Genomic DNA, 22,918 nt, shown 5'->3' with positions numbered 1-22,918 from the left:
AAATTAGGGCATTTTTGTCTTGCAGAAGGCAGCTGCTGTGATGGACATGGCCTGGCAGAGGAATATTATGGGGCGGTTGTGTTCTGAGCCATCTGGCCTCTGCCATTTGGAGAAACAGTACTTTTCAGTGTCATCTCCGCAACCTGGGCTTCTTGGTAATTGTGTCCTCAAGCCTCACACACACAAAAAAAGCTTATGGCTTTGTTGTGTGTTCACTTTCATCCTAAAATAGCTAAAACATTTTCCCTCTTCTTTTAAAAAGTTTTAAAAATAAGCCTGGGCGCAGTGGCTCCCGCCAGTAATCTCAGCACTTTGGAAGGCTGAGGTGGGCAGATCACGATGTCAGGAGTTTGAGACCAGCCTGGCCAATGTGGTGAAACTGCTTCTCTGCTAAAAATACAAAAATTAGCCAGGTGGTGGCTCGTGCCAGTAATCCCAGGTACTCAGGAGGCTGAGGCAGGAGAATTGCTTGAACTCGGGAGGCAGAGGTTGCAATGAGCTGAGATCATGCGATTGCATGCCAGCCTGAGTGACAGAGCGAGACTGTCTTAAAAAAAAATAGGGTTAGACCGTTGTAGGAAAAGGCAAAATTCTTAATAACGGTACTCATGTTGACAAAACCTTTCTGGTCAAAATTGCTATGTATCCAGGATTTTTTTTAACTATGGACCTTTCTATTTCCTCAGACGCTAAGCCTATTTTTATATACTGCATATAGTAATTATTTAGCCATTATATTTTGTATAATCTCAATAGAAAGACCATCAGCTTTGGGGCTATTCCAAACGTGGTTGAGCCTCGAGTTTGAGCCCCACCTCTCCAATTTATTGGGATGTACATATTTTGACAAGGTAGTTGACTTGTGAAGCCTGTGTGACCTCATCAGTAAAATGGAACTAAAGCCCGCCTCTAAGTCATGAGAACTCAAAGCTATCAAATTCTCAATGGAATTGCTTTTACATGAAAGGCTCACACTGCTGATGTCTCTTTACTGCTGAATGGTCCTAGGAGCATAAGGAATGCTGACTCCAACAGCCAATTCTTGCTAACAAAAGGGAACAAAAACTTGGATCTGTGTCTCTTTGTTTTTTGAATGTTGGGGTAACAAATTTCGTCCTGAGAGCTGTTGGTTTGAACTCTAATAATAGTCTTTGTTATTAGAACACATGCTAGGAGAAGGGAGGGGAACCTAGAAGGGAATGGGATAGAGCATGGAACAGAGAACTCCTGAAAAGGAAAATTGGCAGTAGATAAGCCCATTGTTGTTACATTTTATAGGTTTGTGGTTGGCTTGTGCTGTGCGGGTGTTAGGGAGTTGGGTGCCCAATGGGTTGGTCAAATCTTGTAACCTGGGTCATCAGTAAGATGTATTTATCTTGCTTACTCTTCTGACACAGTGAAACATAACCAGGCCATTTATCTTTTGAAGACCTGAGTATATTACTCAGCTGAAAATCTAATGGATGCTGGGAGCAGAGGTTCCTTCTGGAAACATGATCCTGGAGCCTCCTCTTGGTGGCATAAATATTGTTAACATGTAATAACAAATCCTTGTAAAGCCTCATTGATGTGACTGCATCCTGGACATTTAGAAGCAAACACAGGCCTCTATATGCCAAGGTTGTATTAACTAAGACATGTTGATTTTTTTTTTAAATAAAAGATTTTATATCATTTGCTTTGAAGGACAGTAGACGTTTTCTCAATCACCTAAACAACAGACTTGGTGACCAAAGAAGGTAAGCTGTGTCTCTGAGCATTATTGACTAGCTGTATTCTGAAAATGTCTAATCTTTTAAAAGAACAGTTTAGGGTCTGTTTGGAGAGAATATTGGGTATGTCATTTACAGAGCATACTCAGTTGTCCCTTGAGTAGCAACTTGAGAGTATCAGACCCTTTCTGCCTAGTGGTTTGTTGGAGGGTGTTTAAAAATTATCTCTATCAGCCGGGAGTGGTGGCTCATGTCTGTGATCCCAGCACTTTAGGAGGCTGAGGCAGGCAGATCACGAGGTCAGAAGTTCAAGACCAGCCTGACCAACATGGTGAAACCCCATCTCTACTAACAATACAAAAAACAAAACAAAACAAATTAGCACCTGTAATCCCAGCTATTCAGGAGGCTGAGGCAGGAGAATGGCTTAAACCCGGGAGGCAGAGGTTGTAACTGAGATCATGCCCCTGCTCTCCAGCCTGGGTGACAGAGCGAGGCTCAACCTCAAAAAGAAAAACTCTATCAGTTTTATTATACTTGTGACTTGGGGTATTTAAAAATAATACATCCTTTAGAGAATCCATAGATTTTATGGAGAACACTTTCCTGACTTGAGGTTGCTGGAGGTAGTTGTATCATGAACAGTTAAGTCCTTGGTCAGACAGTATTTGCGAAATTGACTCCTTTTGTTTGGGAATCTGGCTGAGTAACTGGGTTGAGATACAGTACTAGTAAACTTGGCTTATTGACTGCCAGATGGAGATTTGAAATCTACCCATAGTAGATCTCCATTTGCAGGCTTGAATCCCATTACCATGCTCTGTAGGAGGAGACTTGATGGCAGACTCTAGTTAGAAGTGCTTGTCACAGAACATCTGTAGATGTGTTTAAGGTTCATCCATATTTTATTTTTTAATTATGAGATATTTTGCAGGGTGTATTCGTTTCCATGTATCGCTGCTTTTGCTGATGAGCGTGAGGTATGTTCCTCTCTCTTGGAGATCCTGAGGGTGGTGTGCAGTGAAACCAGTGGTTAGGTTTATATGGTTAGGTTAGACTTCTGCTCTCATAACTCCAAAGGGCATTTTAAAAAGGATGCGAACGTCTCCTTCTAGTGATGTCAGTTCCCAAACTGATCATACCGTACCCTAACCAGAGTGCATACAGAACCCTAACCAGTAAGTTCAAGGGCTCTACTATTACTACTGGAAAAAGGAATTTGAGGGTCTGTACTGTATCCATGAGGACAGTTACAGGAAGCTTGCCTCGTTTTACCCTATTCATGGGTGACATAATTCATGCCTAGACTGGGGTAAAAAGGATGATTTCCTTGCTGCTTTCCTTCTAGTTTATGTCTTTCCCTCTTATTCACAACACTTGAGGCCACTTTCCTTTCTCTCTAGCTCATTCTGCCTTGCACCTTATAGCCCAAGGTTGCCCAGTTTCTTCTCCCACCCCCACAATTTGGTTTCTAGGGGAACAAGTTTCTTCATATGAAAGAGCCTCATCCTATAGTATCTCAGTTTCAGGCTAAAATATTTATAGGTCTTGGAAGCTTGACTTTGTTTGGGTTTCCTGGACCCTGTCTTCAGAATGTCCTCTTTCATCATTGCTTTGAGTCCAAAGTCCCCTTCTTGTCCTCTCTGAGCTAAGTTGTCAATTCCTGGCTACACTACACATTCCTTCTCTCTAGAACTGATTCTAGTAGGCTGATTCCTGTGTCTCAATTCTGTGTATTTTCCCTCTGCTTGTCTGAGGATTCTGCTCTCTGCTTGGTTTTCCTTCTTTCTGTGACATCAAATTTCCATTCACTTCCATTAGGGCCCTTACACTGACCCTCACACTGGCTTCCAGGAACATGTATTATGGGTAAAAGTCCTCATTCACCTCTGTAGCTGTTAAAAGATAGACGTATACGATGCAAAGGAAAGATGTCCAAGAAGTACAACTTATTGGAAAATCGGGTTGTAGAAAAGTAATTGTAGTGTTTTATCTATTGTTTGGAAATAATATCTTTATATATATTTCTTGATATATGTCTAGAATACATCTGGGAGGAAACAAAGGCATTGTTAATGGTGCCTATGGAAAGGTACCTATCAAAAACTGAGGGGTAGAGAAGATGTTTGCTGTTTTTATAAATACCATACTGTTAGAATTTTTTTCCTCTGCTTTAACCATAAACATATTTATTTCATAATAATTAAAATGAAGAAAATTTGAAGTCTTCAAGTCTTGGCTTTAATGGATGGAAAGTAGACGGCAAATCACTCATGTCTGGCCACAGTATCTCCCTCTCTAGAAGTTTCCATCCATATACAGTGTGGATTGTTACTGATTCAACATAGAACTGTTTTCTCTGTGATTTTCACTAGAAAAGAAATTGCATGGATAGACTCATGTAACACATTTAAATATTAAATATGCTATGGATAGTGGGATTTTTGGAGGGGTGAGGAGAAAGGGCCAAGTTCTATAAAATTGAGATTATTCTGTTTTGCACAAAGGAGTCAGTCAATAAAGAGAGGGCCTGTAATGTTAGGACAATACTGTTCCAGGAAAAGCACAATTCTATTTTTAAGGGAATAATGTTTATCTGACCCTTTAGCATGATTTTTGAGTGTATAATTCAAGTTGAAATGGTCTCTTACAGATGAGAAAACCAGAGGATGAAAGCTTAGAGAAATTTTGGATCGATTTCAACCTAGGAAGTCAGAGTGTCACCTTTTATATAGACAATGCTGAGGTAATTATGCTCGATTCCTGGTTAGAACTAAGCCTTTAGAGATCATTTTTATGTAAGTATGTGTTTTAAGCTCATGAATTTCACTTGTTTATCTTCCCAAGGGTGCTCTATGGGACTCAGTGAGACTTCCGAAGGAAGCAGTGATGAATTTCGGCATAATAGGTAATATGATACATGTAAACAACTCACGTCCAGTTCCAACTATTGTTTCTGTTGTATTTGCAGTGTGTGTGTTTAGTTAATTCTAGGGCATATTTTGATTGTGCATTGAGGAAGGAAGGCTGTATGGTATGATAGGAGGCATGCTGTCACCGGTTTGTGACTTCTGTGCTTTGCGACATTGGGATTAAATTACTTGTCTAGTTTTCTCATTTCTAGAATGTTTATAGATCCTCATAAAATTAAAAGTAGAACTACCATATGATCCAGCATTCAGTTAACAATGCTTTTCCCCAGTGGTGGTTTGGTTTGAAGAGTCTGATGGGGAGAGGAGAACACAACATCCTAGGTTCCTTTCTTTATAAACCTGGAAAAACAGATAGTAAACTGTGGACAGTAAGGAAGACATCTAGCAAGAAGGGACCTGGCTGTCAGGAAATGAAGGTGCCCGCCGCCTCTACGGAGATGGATTGCCAGACTCTTTTGTAACTAGTGGTAGGATCAAGGGCCTTGCAGATCAGAGGTTTTTATTTGCATTTCCCCGATCATTAGTGATGTTGAGCATTTTTTTAATGTTTGTTGGCCATTTGTATATCTTCTTTTGAGAATTGTTCATTCATGTCCTTAGCCCACTTTTTGATGGGATTGTTTGTTTTTTTTCTTGATGAATTGTTGAGTTCATTGTAGATTCTGGGTATTAGTCCTTTGTCAGATGTGTAGATGGTGAAGATTTTCCCCGACTCTGTGGGTTGTCTGTTTACTCCACTGACTGCTCCTTTTGCCATGCAAAAGATCTTTAGTTTAATTAAGTCCCAGCTATTTATCTTTGTTTTCATTGCATTTGCTTTTGGTTTTTGGTCATGAGATCTTTGCCTAAGCCAGTGTCTACATGGAGTTTTCCAATATTATTTCTAGAATTTTTATAGTTTTAGGTTTTAGATTTAATTTCATAATCCATCTTGAGTTAATTTTCATATAAGGTGAGAGATGAGGATCCAGTTTCCTTCTCCTACATGTGGCTTGCCAATGATCCCAGCACTATTTGTTGAAAAGGGTGTCCGTTCCCCAGTATATGTTTTTGTTTGCCTTGTTGAAGATCAATTGGGTTTATTTCTGGGTTCTCTATTCTGTTCCATTGGTCTATGTGCCTATTTTTATACCAGTACCATGCTGTTTTGGTGACCATGGCCTTAAAGTATAGTTTGAAATCAGGTATTGTGATGCCTCCAGATGTGTTCTTTTTGCTTAGTCTTGCTTTGGCTATATGGGCTCTTTTTTGGTTTTATGAATTTTGGGATTTTTTTCTAATTCTGTGAAGAATGATAGTACTATTTTGATGGGAATTGTGTTGTATTTGTAGATTGCTTTTGGCAGTATGGTCATTTTCACAGTATTTATTCTACCCATTCATGAGCATGGGATGTATTTCTATTTGTTTATGTCATCTATGATTTATTTCAGCAGTGTTTTGTAGTTTTCCTTGTAGAGGTCTTTTACCTCCTTGGTTCGGTATAACCCTAAGTTTTTTTGTTTCTTTGTTCGCTTTTCAGCTATTATAAAAGGGGTTGAGTTCTTGATTTGATTCTCAGCCTGGTTGCTATTGATGTATAGAAGAGCTACTGATTTGTGTACATTAATTTTGTATCCAGAAACTTTGCTGAATTCTTTTATAAGTTTAAGGAGCTTTCTGGAGGAATCTTTCGGGTTTTCTTGTATACAATCATATCATCAGCAAACAGTGACAGTTTGACTTCCTCTTTACAGATTCGATGCCCCTTATTTCTTTCTCTTGTCTGATTGTTCTGGCTAGGACTTCCAGTGCTATGTTGAAGAGGAGTGGTGAGGGTGGGCATCCCTGTCTTATTCCAGTTCTCAGAGGGAACGCTTTCAACTTTTCCTCATTCAGTATTATGTTGGCTGCAGGTTTGTCATAGATGGCTTTTATTTCATTGGGTATGTTCCTTGTATGTCGGTTTTGCTAAGAGTTTTAATCATAAAGGATGCTAGATTTTGTTGAATGCTTTTTCTGCATCTATTAAGATGATCATGTGATTTTTGTTTTTAATTCCATTTATGTGGTGTATCACATTTATTGACTTGCATATATTAAACCATTCCTGCATCCCTGGTATGCAACGCACCTGCTGATAGTGGATTATATTTTTGCTATGTTGTTGGATTCAGTTAGCTAGTATTTTGTTAAGAATTTTAGCAGCTATGTTCATCAGGGATATTGGTCTATAGTTTTCTTTTTTCATTATGTCCCTTCCTGCTTTTGGTATTAGGGTGATGCTGGCTTCATAGAATGTTTTAGGGAGGGTTCCCTTTTTCTCTATCTTGTGGAATAGTGTCAGTAGGATTGGTACCAATTCTTCTTTGAATGTCTGGTAGAATTCAGCTGCAAATTAGTCTGGTCCTGGACATTTTTGTGTTGGTAATATTTTAATTACCATTTCAATCTCTCTGCTTGTTATTGGTCTACTCAGGTTATCTAATTCTTCCTGATTTAAGCTAGGAGGGTTGTATTTTTCTAGGAATTTATCCATCTCCTCTAGATTCTCTAGTTTATGTGTGTAATGGTGTTCATAGAAGCCTTGAATGATCTTTTGTATTTCTGTGGTGTCAGTTGTAATATCTCCTGTGTCATTTCTTAGTGAGGTTATTTGGATTTTCTCTCTTCTTTTCTTGGTTAGTCTTGCTAATGGTCTATTAATTTTATTTATCTTTTCAAAGAACTGGCTTTTTATTTCATTTATCTTTTTATTATTTTGTTTCAATTTCATCTAGTTCTGCTCTAGAACTAGAGCAGAATTGTTGGTTATTTCTTCTACTGGGTTTGAGTTTGGATTTTTCTTGTTTCTCTAGTTCCTTGAGGTGTGACCTTAGATTGTCTGTGCTGTTTCAGACTCTTTGATGTAGGTGTTTAGGGCTATGAACTTTCTCTTAATATTGCCTTTTCTGTATCCCAGAGGTTTTGCTAGGTTGTGTCACTGTTGTTACTCAGTTAAAAGAATTTTTGAATTTTCATCTTTATTCCATTATTGATCCAATGATGATTCACGAGGAGATTATTTAATTTCCATGTATTGGGCCGGGTGCGGTGACTCAAGCCTATAATCCCAGCACTTTGGGAGGCCAAGGCGGGTGGATCACGAGGTCAACAGATCGAGACCATCCTGGTCAACATGGTGAAACCCCGTCTCTACTAAAAATACAAAAAATTAGCTGGGCATGGTGGCGCGTGCCTGTAATCCCAGCTACTCAGGAGGCTGAGGCAGGAGAATTGCCTGAACCCAGGAGGCGGAGGTTGCGGTGAGCCGAGATCGCGCCATTGCACTCCAGCCTGGGTAACAAGAGCAAAACTCCGTCTCAAAAAATAAATTTAAAAAAATAATAATAAATAAATAAAAAGATAAATAAATAAAAATTTCCATGTATTTGCATGGATTTGAAGGTTCCTTTTGGAGTTGATTTCCAGTTTTATTCCACTATGGTCTAAGAGAGTGCTTGATATAATTTCAGTTTTCTAGGCCACACACAATGGCTCACGCCTGTAATCCCAGCACTTTGGGAAGTTGAGGTGGGCAGATCACCTAAACTCAGGAGTTCAAGATCAGCCTGGCCAACATGGCAAAACCCGATCTCTACTAAAATACAAAAAATACAGTCATGAACATGGTGGCTCATGACTGTAGTCCCAGCTACTGGGGAGGCTGAGGCAGGAGAATCATTTGAGCCTGGGAGGCAGAGGTTGCAGTAAGCCAAGATTATGCTACTGCACTCCAGCCTGGGTGAAAGGGCAAGACTCCATCTTAATAAAATAAAATAATCATAATATTTTCAGTTTTTAAAAATTGATTAAGGCTCATTTTGTGGTCGTCTTATATAATCTATCTTGGAGAAAGTTTCCATGTGCTGTTGAATAGAATATGTATTCTGCAGTTGTTGGATGGAACATTCTGTATATATCTGTTAAGTTCATTTGTTCCAGGGTATAGTTTAAATCCATTGTCTCTTTGTTGGCTTTCTGTCTTGATGACCTGTCTAGTGCTGTCAGTGGAGTATTGAAGTCCCCCACTGTTACTGTGTTGCTTCTATCTTATTTCTTAGGTCTATTAGTAATTGTTTTATAAATTTGGGAGCTCCAGTGGTAGGTGCCTATATGTTTAGGATTGGGATATTTTTCTGTTGGAAAAGGCCTTTTACCATCATATAATGTTACCCTTTGTCTTTTTTTTTTAATATAATTTTACTTTAGGTGTATACTCTATCCAGCATTTCTCCCCATGTTATCCCTCCCCACCCCCATCCCTCCATTACCCTACCCCAAACTGCCCCCAGTGTGTGATGCTTCTCTCCCTAAGTCCATGTGTTCTCATTGTTCAACGCCCTCCTGTGAGTGAGAAGATGTGATGTTTGGTTTTCTGTTCTTGTGTCAGTTTGCTGAGAATGATGGTTTCCAGATTCATCCAAGTCCCTACAAAGGACCCAAACTCATCATCTTTTGTGGCTGCATAGTATTCCATGGTGTATATGCGCCACATTTTCTTTGTCCAGTGTATCATTGATGGGCATTTGGGTTGGTTCCAGGACTTTGCTATTGTACACTGGGGTGCAATGAACATATGTCTGCATGTGTCTTTATAGTAGAATGATTTATAATTCTTTGGGTATATACCCAGTAATGGGATTGCTGGGTCAAATGGAATTTCTATTTCTAGATCCTTGAAAAATTGCCACACTGTCTTCCACAATGGTGGAATGAATTTACACTCCCACCAACAGTGTAAAAGTGTTTCTATTTCTCATCCTCTCCAGTATCTATTGTCTCCAGATTTTTTAATGATCACCATTCTAACTGGCATGAGATGGTATCTCAATGTGGTTTTGATTTGCATTTCTCTGGTGACCAGTGATGACGAGCATGTTTTCACATGTTTGTTGACCTCATGTATGTCTTCTTTTGAGAAGTGTCTGTTCATCTCCTTCACCCACTTTTGAATGGGGTTGTTTTTTTTCTTGTATATCTGTTTTAGTTCTTTGTACATTCTGGATATTAGCCCTTGGTCAGATGGGTAGATTGCAAACATTTTTTCCCATTCTTTTGGTTGCTGATTCACTTGAATGATGGTTTCTTTTGCTGCACAGAAGCTCTGAAGTTTAATTATATCCCATTTGTCTATCTTGGCTTTTGTTTCCAATGCTTTTGGTGTTTTAGCCAGGAAGTCCTTGCTCATGCCTATGTTCTGAATGGTTTTGCCTATGTTTTCTTCTAGTGTTTTTATGGTATTAGGTTTTATGTTTAAATCTTTAATCCAGCTGGAGTTAATTTTAGTGTAAGGTAACAGGAGGGGGTCCAGTTTCTGCTTTCTGCACATTGCTAGCCAGTTTTCCTAACACCATTTATTAAACATGGAGTCCTTTCCCCATTGCTTTTTTTTGTCAGGTTTGTCAAAGATCAGATCGTTGTAGATGTGTGGTGTTGCTTCTAGGGCCTCTGTTCTGTTCCATTGTTTTGGTACCAGTACCATGCTGTTTTGATTACTGTAGCCTTGTACCATAGTGAAGTCTGGCAGTGTGATGCCTCTGGCTTTGTTCTATTTGCTTAGGATTGTTTTGGCTATGCAGGCTCTCTTGTGATTCCATATGAAGGTTAAAGTGTTTTTTTCCAGTTCCGTGAAGAAGGTCATTGGCAGCTTGATGGAATAGCGTTGAATCTGTAGATTACTTTGGGCAATATGGCCATTTCTATGATATTACTTCTTCCTAACCATGAGTGTGGAATGTTTTTCCATCTGTTTGTGTCCTCTCTTGTTGAGCAGTGGTTTGTAGTTCTCCTTGAAGAGGTCCTTTACATCCTTTGTTAGTTGCATTCCTAGGTGTTTTATTCTCTTTGTAGCAACTGTGAATGGGAGTTGGCTCTTGATTTGGCTCTCTTTAAGTCTGTTATTGGTGTAGAGGAATGCTTGTGATTTCTGCACATTGATTTTGTATCCTGAGACTTTGCTGAAGTTAATTATCAGTTTGAGTAGATTTTGGGCTGAGATGATGGGGTCTTCTAGATATACAATCATGTTGTCTGCAAATAGAGACAATTTGACTTCCTCCTTTCCTAATTGAATACCCTTTATTTCTTTTTCTTGCCTGATTACTCTGGCTAGAACTTCCAATAGTGTATTGAATAGGAGTGATGAGGGAGGACATCCTTGTCTAGTGCCTGATTTCAAAGGGAATTCTTCCAGCTTTTGCCCATTCAGTATGATATTGGCTGTAGGTTTGTCATAAATGGCTTTGATCATTTTATGATACGTTCTGTTGATACCTAGTTTATTGAGAGTTTTTAGCATGAAGGGCTGTTGAATTTTGTCAATGGCCTTCTCTGCATCTATTGAGATAATCATGTGGTTTTTGTCTTTGGTTTCATTTATGTGATGGATTACATTTATGGATTTGCGTATGTTGAACCAGCCTTGCATCCCTAGGATGAAGCCTACTTGATCGTGATGGATAAGCTTTTTGATGTGCTGTTGCAATCGATTTGCCAGTATTTTACTGAAGATTCTTTTCTTTTCTTAGAGACAGAGTTTTGCTCTTGTTACCTAGGCTGGAGTGCAATGGCATGATCTTGGCTCTCTGCAACCTCTGCCTCCTAGGTTCAGGCAATTCTCCTGCCTCAGCCTCCTGAGTAGCTGGGATTACAGGCATGTGCCACCATGCCCAGCTAATTTTTTGTATTTTTAGTAGAGACGGGGTTTCACCATGTTGACCAGGATGGTCTCGATCTCTTGACCTCGTGATCCACCAGCCTCGGCCTCCCAAAGTGCTGGGATTACAGGTGTGAGCCACCGCATCCGGCTATTGATGATTTTTGCGTTGATGTTCATCATGGATATTGGCCTGAAGTTTTCTTTTTTTTTTGAGACGGAGTTTCGCTCTTGTTACCCAGGCTGGAGTGCAATGGCGCCATCTCGGCTCACCGCAACCTCCGCCTCCTGGGTTCAGGCAATTCTCCTGCCTCAGCCTCCTGAGTAGCTGGGATTACAGGCACGCACCACCGTGCCCAGCTAATTTTTTGTAATTTTAGTAGAGACGTGGTTTCACCATGTTGACCAAGATGGTCTTGATCTGTTGACCTCGTGATCCACCCGCCTCGGCCTCCCAAAGTGCTGGGATTACAGGCTTGAGCCACCGCACCCGGCTGAAGTTTTCTTTTTTAGTTGAGTCTCTGCCTCATTTTGGTATTAGGATGATGTTGGTCTCATAAAATCAGTTAGGGAGGATTTCTTCCATTTGTATTGTTTGATACAGTTTCAGAAGGAATGGAACCAGCTCCTCTTTGTATGTATAATTTGGCTGTGAACCCATCTGGACCTGGACATTTTTGGTTTGTAAGCTATCAATTGCTGCCTCAACTTCAGCCCTTGTTATTGGTCTATTCAGGGTTTCAACTTCCTCCTGCTTTAGTCTCGTGAGAGTACAAGTGTCCAGGAATTTATCCATATCTTCCTGGTTTACTGGTTTATGTGCATAGAGCTGTTTTAGTAATCTCTGATGGTAGTTTTTATTTCTGTGGTATCAGTGGTGATGTCTTCTTTATTTTTTTATTGCATCTATTTGATTCTTCTCTCTTTTCTTTTTTATTAGTCCACCTAGTGGTCTATTTTGTTGATCTTTTCAAAAAAGCTCCTGGATTTACTGATTTTTTTGTAGGGTTTTTTGTGTCTCTATCTCCTTCCGTTTGGCTCTGATCTTAGTTATTTCTTGTCTGCTGCTAGCTTTTGAGGTTTTTTTTTTTTATCTTGCTCCTCTAGCTCTTTCAATTTTGATGACAGGGTGTCAATTTTAGATCTTTCCTTGTTTAGCATGTGGGCATTTATTGCTATAAATTTCCCTCTTGACACTGATTTAAAGGTGTCCCAGAGATTCTGGTAAGTTGTGTCTTCATTCTGATTGGTTTGGAAGAATATATTTATTTCTGCCTTCATTTCATTGCTTATCTAGTCTACACTCAGAAGCAAGTTATTCAGTTTCCAAGTGTTTGTGTGAGTTTGAGTGTGTTTCTTAATCCTGAGTTCTAGTCTGATTGCACTCTGGTCTGATAGACTGTTATGATTTCTGTTCTTTTGCATTTGCTGAGGAGTGATTCGCTTTCAATGATGTGGTCAGTTTTAGAGTAAGTGCAGTGTGGTGCCAAGAAAAATGTATATTCTGTAGATTTGGGGTGGAGCATTCTGTATATGTCTATTAGATCTGCTTGGTCCAGCTCTGCATTCAAGTCCTGGATGTCCTTGTTAATTTTCTGTCTCATTGATCTGTCTAATATTGACAGTGAAGTGTTAAAATCTCCCACTATTATTGTGTGGGAGTCTAAATCTCATTTTAGGTCATTAAGAACTTGCTTTATGTATCTGGGTGCTCCTGCATTGGTGTGTATATATTTAGGATACTTAGCTCTTCTTGTTGGATTGATTCTTTTACCATTATGTACTGTCCTTCTTTGTCTCTTTTGATCTTTATTGGTTTGAAGTCCATTTTATCAGAGATTAGGATTGCAACCCCTGCTTTTTTTTTGTTCTCCATTTACTTGGTAAATCTTCTTCCATCCCTTTATTTTGAGTCTGTGTGTGTCTTTGTATGTGAGATGGGTTTCCTGAATACAGCACACCGATGGGTTCTGACTTTTTATCCAGTTTGCCAGTCTGTGTCTTTTCATTGGGGTGTTTAGGCCATTTACATTCAATGTTAATATTGTTGTGTGTGAATTTGATCCTGCCATTTTGTTACTGGCTGGTTTTCTTTCCTGTTAGTTGACTCATTTTCTTCATTGCATTTTTGGTCTTTGCCAACTGGTTTGCTTTTGCAGTGGCTGGTACTTGTTCCTTTCTATGCTTAGTGTTTCTTTCAGGAGCTCTTGTAGGGCAGGTGTGGTGGTAACAAAATCAGTAATTGCTTCTCCATAAATGATTTTATTTCTCCTTCACTTATGAAGCTTAGTTTGGCTGGATATGAGAAAGGGTTGAAAAAGGAAAATAAAACAAAACAAAAAGAGATTCTGGGTTGAAAGTTCTTTTCTGTAAGGATGTTGAATATTGGCCCCCACTCTCTTCTGGCTTGTAGGGTTTCTTCCAAGAGATCTGCTGTGAGTCTGACTGGCTTCCCTCTGTGGGTGACCTGACCTCTCTGGCTGCCCTTAGCATTTTTTCCTTCATTTCAATCCTGGTGAATCTGATGATTGTGTGTCTTGGGGTTGCTCTTCTTGAGGAATATCTTGTGGAGTTCTTTGTATTTCTTGAATTTGAATGTTGGACCACCTTGCTAGGCTTGGGAAGTTCTCCTGGATAATGTCCTGGAGCGTATTTTCCAGCTTGGATTTATTCTCCCATCATATTCAGGTACACTGATCAAGTGTAGAGTAGGTCTTTTCACATAGTCTCATATTTCTTGGAGGATTTGTTCACTTATTTTCACTCTTCTCTTGTCTTGCCTTCTCTTTTTATTTCATTGAGTTGATCTTCAATCTCTGATATCCTTCTGTTTAATCAATTCGGCTATTAAAAGTTGTGTTTGCTTCACGTAGTTCTCGTGCTGTGATTTTCAACTCCATCAAGTTGTTTATGTTCTTCTCTAAGCTGGTTATTCTAGTTAGCATTTTGTCTAACCTTTTTTCAGTGTTTTTGGTTTCTTTGCATTGAGTTAGAACGTGTTCCTTTAGCTCCAAAAAGTTTGTTATTATTCACCTTCTGAAGCCTGTTTCTGTCAATTCATCGCACTCCTTCTTGGTCAAGTTGTGAAGGATCACAATACAACACAGGATGTTATTGAGGAGTTGTGATCCCTTGAAGGAGAAGAGGTGTTCTGGTCTCTGATGGTTTCATCTTTTTTGCACTGTTTTTTTCCAGTCTTTGTGGATTTACCTGGCAGGGAGCTGCTTGATGAGGTTGTTTGTCTGCCTGTTGAGGTGCTACTGGGTTTCTAGGGACTCTTTCAGGTTACTAGGGAAGCTTCCTGTGTCTTTTTTGTTTATACTGGGAGATTAGGCCCACCTCTTCTGCTGACCTGTAGGCACTGCTGGGTCATCAAGAACACCGTCCCGTTGCTACGTAGGTGTCCTGTGTTTTTTGTTAAAACATGAAGCCCAGTCCCACCCCTCTAATTTGTGCCCTTCGTCCACTGGGCTGGATCATTCAGGGTTCAGCTCAGACTGTGGCACTGGCTGTGCAACCCTCTAGAGTCAGAGCTTCAGCCCTCTGGGGTTTGTAGGGGAGGGTAGGGACCTGCCCAGCCATGCCTGGCTGTCTCCCCCTTTCAGCTTCCTTTCTCTCCAGTCATGAGGTAGGGGTCCACTGAGCTGCTCCGTCCATCCTCCCACTTACAGCTCTCTCTCTCTCTGGTATGGGGAGTGGGCGATAGCTCGGTCCACAGGCTCTCCCAGCCGCCTTTTGAGCTTATGCATGTGTTTAGGTCTATGCACCAATCGGGACACTGTCCTGCATTATTATTCAACCCCACACTTGTAATTCTTGACACTTGACTGGCAAAGATCCCCTGTTCTGTGTATTGCTGAGGCATTAGGGAAAGTGTTGTATCTGGACTGGAGTGCCAGAGGGCGAGCCTCCAACTCGCCAGTCAGATGTACTTTCTGGGTGAAGCAGCACCCATCCCCACCTTGCTCTGCCTTGCCTGTGCTTTGCTCACCATAGGACTATACCCATTGAAATGCCCCTGGTACCTCAGTTGGAGCTGGGAGATCTCTGGATTTCTGCATCTCTCACTGTGTGTTGTGCGCTGGAGTTGTGTCTATTCAGCCATCTTGGAGCTCCTCTCTTTGTGTTTTTTAACTGCTGTTGCTTTAAAGTTTGCTTTGTCTGATATAAGAATAACTACTCCTGTGTGCTTTTGGTGTCCATTTACATGAAATGTCTTTTTCAGCCCCTTTACCTTAAGTTTATGTGAGTCCTTATGTGGTAGGTGAGTCTCTTGAAGGCAGTAAATAGATGGTTAGTGAATTCTTATCCATTCTGCAATTCTGTATCTCTGAAGTGGAGCATTTAGGCCATTTGCATTCAATCTTAATATTGAGATGTGAGGTACCCTTCCATTTATCATGCTATATGTTGCCTATGTACCTTGGTTTTTGTTTTTTTATATTGTATTTTTGTTTTATGGGTTCTGTGTGATTTATGCTTTAAAGAGGATCTGTTTTGATGTGTTTCCAGGATTCAAGATTTAGAGTTCCTTTTAGCAGTTCTTTAGTGGTGGCTTGGTAGTGGCAAATTCTCTCAGCATTTATTTGTCTGAAAAGGATTTTATCTTTCCTTCATATATGAAGCTTAGTTTCACTGGATACAAAATTCTTGGCTGATAATTGCTTTGTTTGAGGAGGCTAAAGATAGGACCCCAATCCCTTCTAGCTTGTAGGGTTTCTGCAGAGAAATCTGCTGTTAGTCTGATAGGTTTTCCTTTATAGGTTTCCCGGTGCTTTTGTTTCACAACTGTTAAAATTTTATCCTTCATCTTCACTTTAGAAAACCTGATGACAGTGTGCCTGGGCAATGATGTTTTTGCTGTGAATTTCCTGGGTGTTCTTTGTGCTTCTTGTATTTGGATGTCTTGATCGCAAGCAAAGGGACGTTTTCCTTGATTATTCCCCCAAATTTATTTTCCAAATATACAGATTTCTCTTTTTTCTTGGGTGAACCAGTTATTCTTAGGTGTGATCATTTGATGTAATCCCATACTTCTTGGAGGCTTTGTTGATATTTTCTTCTTTTTTCTTTGTCTTTGTTGTATTGGGTGAATTCTTTTGTTGTCTTCAATTTTTTTTTTTTTTTTTTTTTTTTTTAGTGAATTCGAAGACCTTGTCTTCAAGCTCTTTTTTTGTTGTTGTTGAGACAGAGTCTTGCTCTGTTGCAAGGCTGGAGTGGAGTGGTGTGATCTCAGCTCACTGCAACCTCTGCCTCCTGGGTTCAAGCAATTCTTGTACCTCAGCCTCCCGAGTAGCTGGGATTACAGGTATGTGCCACCGCACCCAGATAATTTTTGTATTTTTAGTAGACATGGGGTTTCACTATGTTGGCCAGGATGGTCTCAATCTCCTGACCTTATGATCTGCCCACCTTGGCCTCCCAAAGTACTGGGATTACAGGCGTGAGCCACTGTGCCTGGCCAAATTTTTTTTCTTCTTGTTCAGTTCTATTGGTGAGACTTTGCAGATTGCTTTGCATTTCTGTAAGTTGTCTATTGTTTTCTGAAGTTTTGATTGTTTTTTATTTATGCTATTTCATTGAATAGTTCTCCCTTCACTTCTTGTATCATGTTTTTGATTTTCTTACATTGGGCCTCTCCTTTCTCTGATGCCTCCTTGACTAGCTTAATAACTAACCTTCTGAATTCTTTTTCAGGTAAATCAGAGATTTCTTCTTGGTTTGGATCTGTTGCTGGTGAGCTAGTGTGATTTTTTAGGGTTGTTAAAGAACCTTGTTTTGCTATATTACTAGAATTGGTTTTCTGGTTTGTTCTCATTTGGGTGGCCTGTGTCAGAGGGAAGGTCTAGGGCTGAAGGGTGTTGTTCAGATTCTTTTATCCCATGGGGTGTGCCCTTGATGTGGTACCCTCCCCCCTTTCCTATAAACGTGGCTTCCTGACAGCCAAGCCATAGTGATTGCTATCTCTTTTCTTGGTCTAGCCACCCAGCAAGTCTACCAGGCTCCAGGCTCCAGGCTCCAGCTGGGGGTTGTCTGCCCAGAGTTCTGTGATGTGAACTGTCTATGGGTCTCTCAGCCATGGATATCAGTACTGTTCTGATGGAGGTGGCAGGCTGGTGAAACAGACTCTGTGATGGTTCTTAGCTTAGGTGGTTTAATGCACTATATTTGTTCCGGTCAGCCTTCTGCTGGGAGGTGGCGCTTTCTGGAGAGCATCAGCTTTGGTACAATGGGGAGGAATAGGTGGTGGGTGGGGCCCTAGAACTCCCATGAGTATATGCCCTTAGTCTTCAGTTACCAGGATAGGTAGGGAAGGACCATTGGGTGGGGGCGGGATTAGGCATGTCTGAACTCAGCCTCTCCTCAGGTGGGTCTTCCTGCAGCTGCTGTTGGAGATAGGGGTGAGGTTCCCAGGTCAATGGAGTTATGTTCCTAGGAGGATTATGGCTGTCTCTGCTGAGTCATGCAGGTTGTCAGGGAAGTGGGGGAAAGCTGGCAGTGACAGGCCTCACCCAGCTCCCATGCAATACAAAAGGCGGGTCTCACTCCCACTGTGCCCTCTACTCCCAACAGCACCAAGTCTGTTTCCAGGCAGTGGGTGAGCAAGAAAGCCAGGGCTTATAAGGGGGACTTGGCATGAATGGCATGTAAGGGGGAAAGAGAGGAAGTGTGGGTGGCTCCATGACTTGGTTTGATGTCTTATCCATCAGGTGGTCTGACGGGTGCCATCATGGGCAGAACTAGTTTGTACATTGACTGTTGTCTCTCCTGGTGGGGAGAATCTCAGGGGGTGCCTGGTTTAATGCACTATTTTCGCTCTGGTTGGCCTTCTGCCGGGAGATGGCGCTTTCCAGATTTGGTCCTTAGAATTCCTTTTTGTTTTTGTTTTTGTTTTGTTTTGAGACAGAGTGTCATTCTGTTGCCCAGGCTGGAGTGCAGTGGCACGATCTTGGCTAATTGCAACCTCTGCCTCCCGGGTTCAAGCAATTCTCCTGCCTCAGCCTCTTGAGTAGCTAGGATTACAGGCACCCACCACCACACCTGGCTAATTTTTGTATTTTAGTAGAGATGGGGTTTTGCCATGTTGGCCAGGCTAATCTCGAACTCCTGACCTCAAGTGATCCACATGCCTTGGCCTCTCAAAGTGCTGGGATTATAGGCATGAGCCACTGCAGCTGGCCTCCTTATATGTTTCTAAGCAAACATACAGTTAGATGAGCTTACAGCACAGGGAGTGCCTGATGGAAAGAAGGTAAATGTTATAATTGAATTTTTTTCTCCAACTTTTTTTTAAGTTTATGGGTACATGTGTAGGATGTGCAGGTTTGGTACATCGGTGTGTGCCATAGTGCTTTACTACAGATCATCCCATCACCTAGGTATTAAGCCCAGCGTCCATTAGTTATTTTTCCTGATGTTCTCTCCCAACATACCCAGCCCACGGTGTATGTTTTTCTTCACCCTGTGTCCATATCATTCAGCTTCCACTTATAAGTGAGAACATTTGGTGTTTGTTTTTCTTTTCCCATGTTTGCTGAGGTTAATGGCTTCCAACTCCATCCATGTCCCTGTAAAGGATATGATCTTGTTCCTTTTTATGGCTGCATAGTATTCCATGGTGTCTATGTACCACATTTTCTTTATCCATTCTATCACTGATGGGCATTTAGGTTCATACATGTCTTTTTTATGTGAATAGTGCTGCAGTGAACATATGTGTACATGTATCTTTGTAACAGAATGATTTATATCCCTTTGGGTATATGCCCAGTAATGAGATTGCTGGGTCAAATTGTATTTCTTTTTCTAGGTCTTTGAGGAATCACCACACTGTCTTCCACAATGGTTGAACTGATTTACACTCCCACCAACAGTGTAAAAGTGTTCCTTTTTCTCCACAACCTTGCAAGCATCTTGTTTGACTTTTTAATAATAACCATTCTGACAGGCATGAGATGGTATCTCATTGTGGTTTTCATTTGCGTTTCTCTGGTGATCAGTGATAGTGAGCATTTTTTTATATGTTGGCTGCATGGCTGTCTTCTTTTGAGAAGTGTCTGTTTATGTCCTTTGTCCACTTTTTACTTTTTTTTTTTTAATATATAATTGCATTCCTAAAGAGCTAAGTAAGAGGTGGGGGGAAGGAAAAAAGTAAAAATAATTTATTATTTTGTTTAAGAATATGAATACTCAGTTATAGCTCTCAGGAATCAATTTGCCAAAGTTAATATTTTGTAACTTCATGAATATGGCACATTTCCGTGGCTCATGGTTTTTTTAATATACAAAGTGTCGCATGAGTTCTACAGGAAGTAGGTATCACTGTTTCCATTCTTATGGCCCAAAAATGGATGATTTTCTACTAAACTCTGTAAGTAAGACTTTTGTTCTGTATCATAGCCCTCCTGGCTAAGGAGCTGGCCGTGTAGCGTGTAGCCCTCAAAGTGATTCTTCTGACCCTTATCTGTTTGCATGGATCCCCACAGCCAAATTAACTAGTTACTTCTTAAGATATTTAAGATTACTTTTGTTGCAGGGTTTTATAGACTTTCCCTGCAGTGTTGAGTAAAATGTCCAGTAAGATTAATATTTTGGGGAGCTGTACTCTAGACCAACACCATCTAGAAATATAATGTGAGCCAGATATTTAAAACTTTCTAGTAGTCACATTAAAGAAAAAAATAGATTAATTTTAGTAATATATTTAATCCAGTATATCCAGAATATTGTTTTAACATGTAATCAATGTTTTAAAAATTTTAATGACACATTTTACATTCTCCTTTTGTGTCCTGAGTCTTGGTAATCTGATGTGTATTTTGTACTTACAGAGCATCTCAGTTGGTGCTAGGCATGCTTTAAGTACTCTGATGAGTTGGACCTCACAGATTTAGACCCATCTATGTTTCACTCTTTCTTCTTCTTCTTCTTTCTTTCTCATTAATTTGTGGCCATTAGCTTTGCCTGTTCTTTCCTGGACTTAGCTGTCTTTGCTTCTTCCAACTTACCTTGTACTTAATGTGGCTTATTCTTAGACTCTTTGTAAATTTGATCTAAGCTATTTTCTCTACTAAGCCCGATTACAATTTGTCAGGAAAGGGCTGATGACCTGGTAGGAGCCTGCAAGGAGGCTATTGTCTGAGACATAGACGTCTTTCTAAGGTGTTTCTGTCTCTTGTTCAAGCGAAGTCCATTAAAATGGTGGTAGATTATTCCATTTTGCACTGGGGACAGTGAGTTTCATTTTCAATTTTAAAAATAAGTAGAATTTCATAGAGAGAGTGAATATTGTGCTTAGCGTATTTGGCAGTAAGATACCTGTTGCAGATGATAGCTTTGTATAAACAAAATGCTCTTTAAAAAACTGAATTGCAGAAGACAAAACTATCTTCACTTCTTTGCTGCTAAGGTAAGTTACTTCCAGCGTTTGCAAGATCAACCACTTAATCATATAGTATGTGTATATGTATAAATACACATGTAAATCTAAAGAACAATTTCAATGAAATGTTATTTAATATGATTTCTTTTCAACCTCTTACCACAGAAAAATATAGATAAATACTCCGGTGTAGTTATTTAAAAAATTAAAATAAAACATTGAAATATGTTGATATCCATTGATATTCTGTATTTTCTGTTAGAAACGGAGAAGATAAAGATGCTTATCATTTACCTGAAGTACCCTATCCTTATCAGCTACAAAGAAGTCATGAAGATAGAAATCCATTTTGATTTGCAGATCAACATAACACAAGCTTCCATTCAAGCTTTAGGAGAAGATAAACAGGTGGCAGGTTTCATTCTTTTGGATTATTTTAAAATGTTTTAGTATGTTTTATGTCTATTAAATGTTCTTGTTGAGTTTTGACGTGGGTATTTGATCAAGAAGAAAACCTGGTCTTTTGAATGCCATGTAAATAGTTGAGAGTTCTGGGTTTGAATCCCATTTTTCCCTTTGATGGGCCATTGTCTTGATGAGGTAGGACAGAAAAGCTCTTTGTTCCTTGAACTGCCTTATTCTACTTATTGTGAACAGCTGAAAGGTTTTCTAGGATATTATCACCCTCTTTCACCTTCTCCCTGGAGTCCTGAGGACACTGGCATTTCTTTCTCTCTCAGCTCCCCCGGACCTGGGGGCAGTGTATTTGTCTGTTCTCATGCTGCTAAAAAAGACATACCTGAGACTGGGTAATTTATAAAGGAAAGAGGTTTAATGGACTTACAGTTCCACATGGCTGGGGAAGCTTCAAAATCATGGCAGAAGGCAAAGGTGGAGGAAAGTCACATCTTACATGGTGGCAGGCAAGAGAGCTTGTGTAGGGGAACTCCCCTTTATAAAACCATCAGACCTTGTGAGACTTACTATTACAAAAACAGCATGGGAAAGACCTACCCTCATGGTTCAGTTACCTCCCATGGGGTCCCCCCCAACGACACATGGGAATTATGGGAGCTACAATTAAAGATGAGATTTGGGTGGGGACACAGCCAAACTGTATCAGGGAGTCATGAACAATAGAGTTTCAGAGGGACTTCTTTTCACAATTGTACCTGTTGGTCTTATCTTGTGGAAATGGTCTGTACTTTTCTAGATTGCTATGGCCTGTGACTCTCTGACTATAATGTTTCTTATTTTTTTGACAGGAATAAGAAAACTTTCTGTATAACAGATGATAGACAGGACAAAGAAATTTGTAACAAAAGGCAAAAATACTGTAGTAATGGCCCATAGGGAGTGAATGAAGAGCTCAGAGACCTGAATGAGGAAGTCTCAGACTGAGTTCCTTTTGGTTTGATTTGTATATGATGGTGTTTATAAGAAGCAAAGTGCTCCAAAAATAATTTCCAAAACCTTGCCCTATTTTAATGACATGGTCTTTTTATGAAAAGGCCATTTCATGGTTAAAGATGAGGATGAGAAATAAAGGAGAAATCAGTCACTTGAAAAAAAAATCTCCTCCATCACGTGACATACATTCTGACACAACAAGTTTACCTTAACTCACAAAAATATCAAAATCACATGTCTTTCCACATTTCACAAAATGAATAATGTGTTTTGAGGGGAGAATGAGGGTTTTCCTGTGATAAAGCTGCAGTTCCTAGAATAGGTGCCCTCTGTGAGAAAGGGCTTGGACTGAGGACCCTACAGTTGGGAATTCACTACAGTCATCCTGAGAAAGACTCAGTACCTGCGAGAAGCAGGGGTTAGATATTACCGAGGGGGAGAGACCTGGGACAGAGACAGGAGAGGCTGGGAAAACACCAGGAAAGAGTGTTTGGAACAGTGGCTCATGCCTGTAATCCCAGCACTTTGGGAGGCAGAGGTGGGTGGATCACAAGGTCAAGAGTTCGAGACCAGGCTGGCCAAAACAGTGAAACCCCGTCTCTACTAAAAATATACAAAAATTAGCTGGTCGTGATGGCGTGCATCTGTAATCCCAGCTACTCGGGAGGCTGAGACAGGAAAATTGCTTGAACCTGGGAGGCGGAGGTGGCAGTGAGCCAAGATTGTGCCATTGCACTCCACCCTGGGCAATAGATCAAGACTCCATCTAAAAAAAAATGTGCTTGGAGCAGAGGAATGGCTATCC

The 22,918-nt window shown here is 40.3% G+C and overlaps 1 protein-coding gene across 1 annotated transcript in view; it reads left to right on the top strand.

The window, feature by feature from the left end:
- SYCP2L (synaptonemal complex protein 2 like) overlaps window positions 1-22,918 on the top strand; it is a 110,414-nt gene that overhangs the window by 15,406 nt on the left and 72,090 nt on the right. The window contains exons 9-13 of the mRNA XM_054254652.2: window positions 1,687-1,739; window positions 2,647-2,692; window positions 4,366-4,458; window positions 4,560-4,620; window positions 20,966-21,111. Of these exons, the coding sequence (XP_054110627.2) occupies window positions 1,687-1,739; window positions 2,647-2,692; window positions 4,366-4,458; window positions 4,560-4,620; window positions 20,966-21,111 (399 nt within the window). The remainder of the gene's footprint in view (window positions 1-1,686; window positions 1,740-2,646; window positions 2,693-4,365; window positions 4,459-4,559; window positions 4,621-20,965; window positions 21,112-22,918) is intronic.

The sequence above is a fragment of the Callithrix jacchus genome, chromosome 4, assembly GCF_049354715.1.
Source record: "Callithrix jacchus isolate 240 chromosome 4, calJac240_pri, whole genome shotgun sequence".
Classification (NCBI taxonomy): Eukaryota; Metazoa; Chordata; class Mammalia; order Primates; family Cebidae; genus Callithrix; species Callithrix jacchus.
This window is presented reverse-complemented; position numbering and strand designations above follow the sequence as displayed.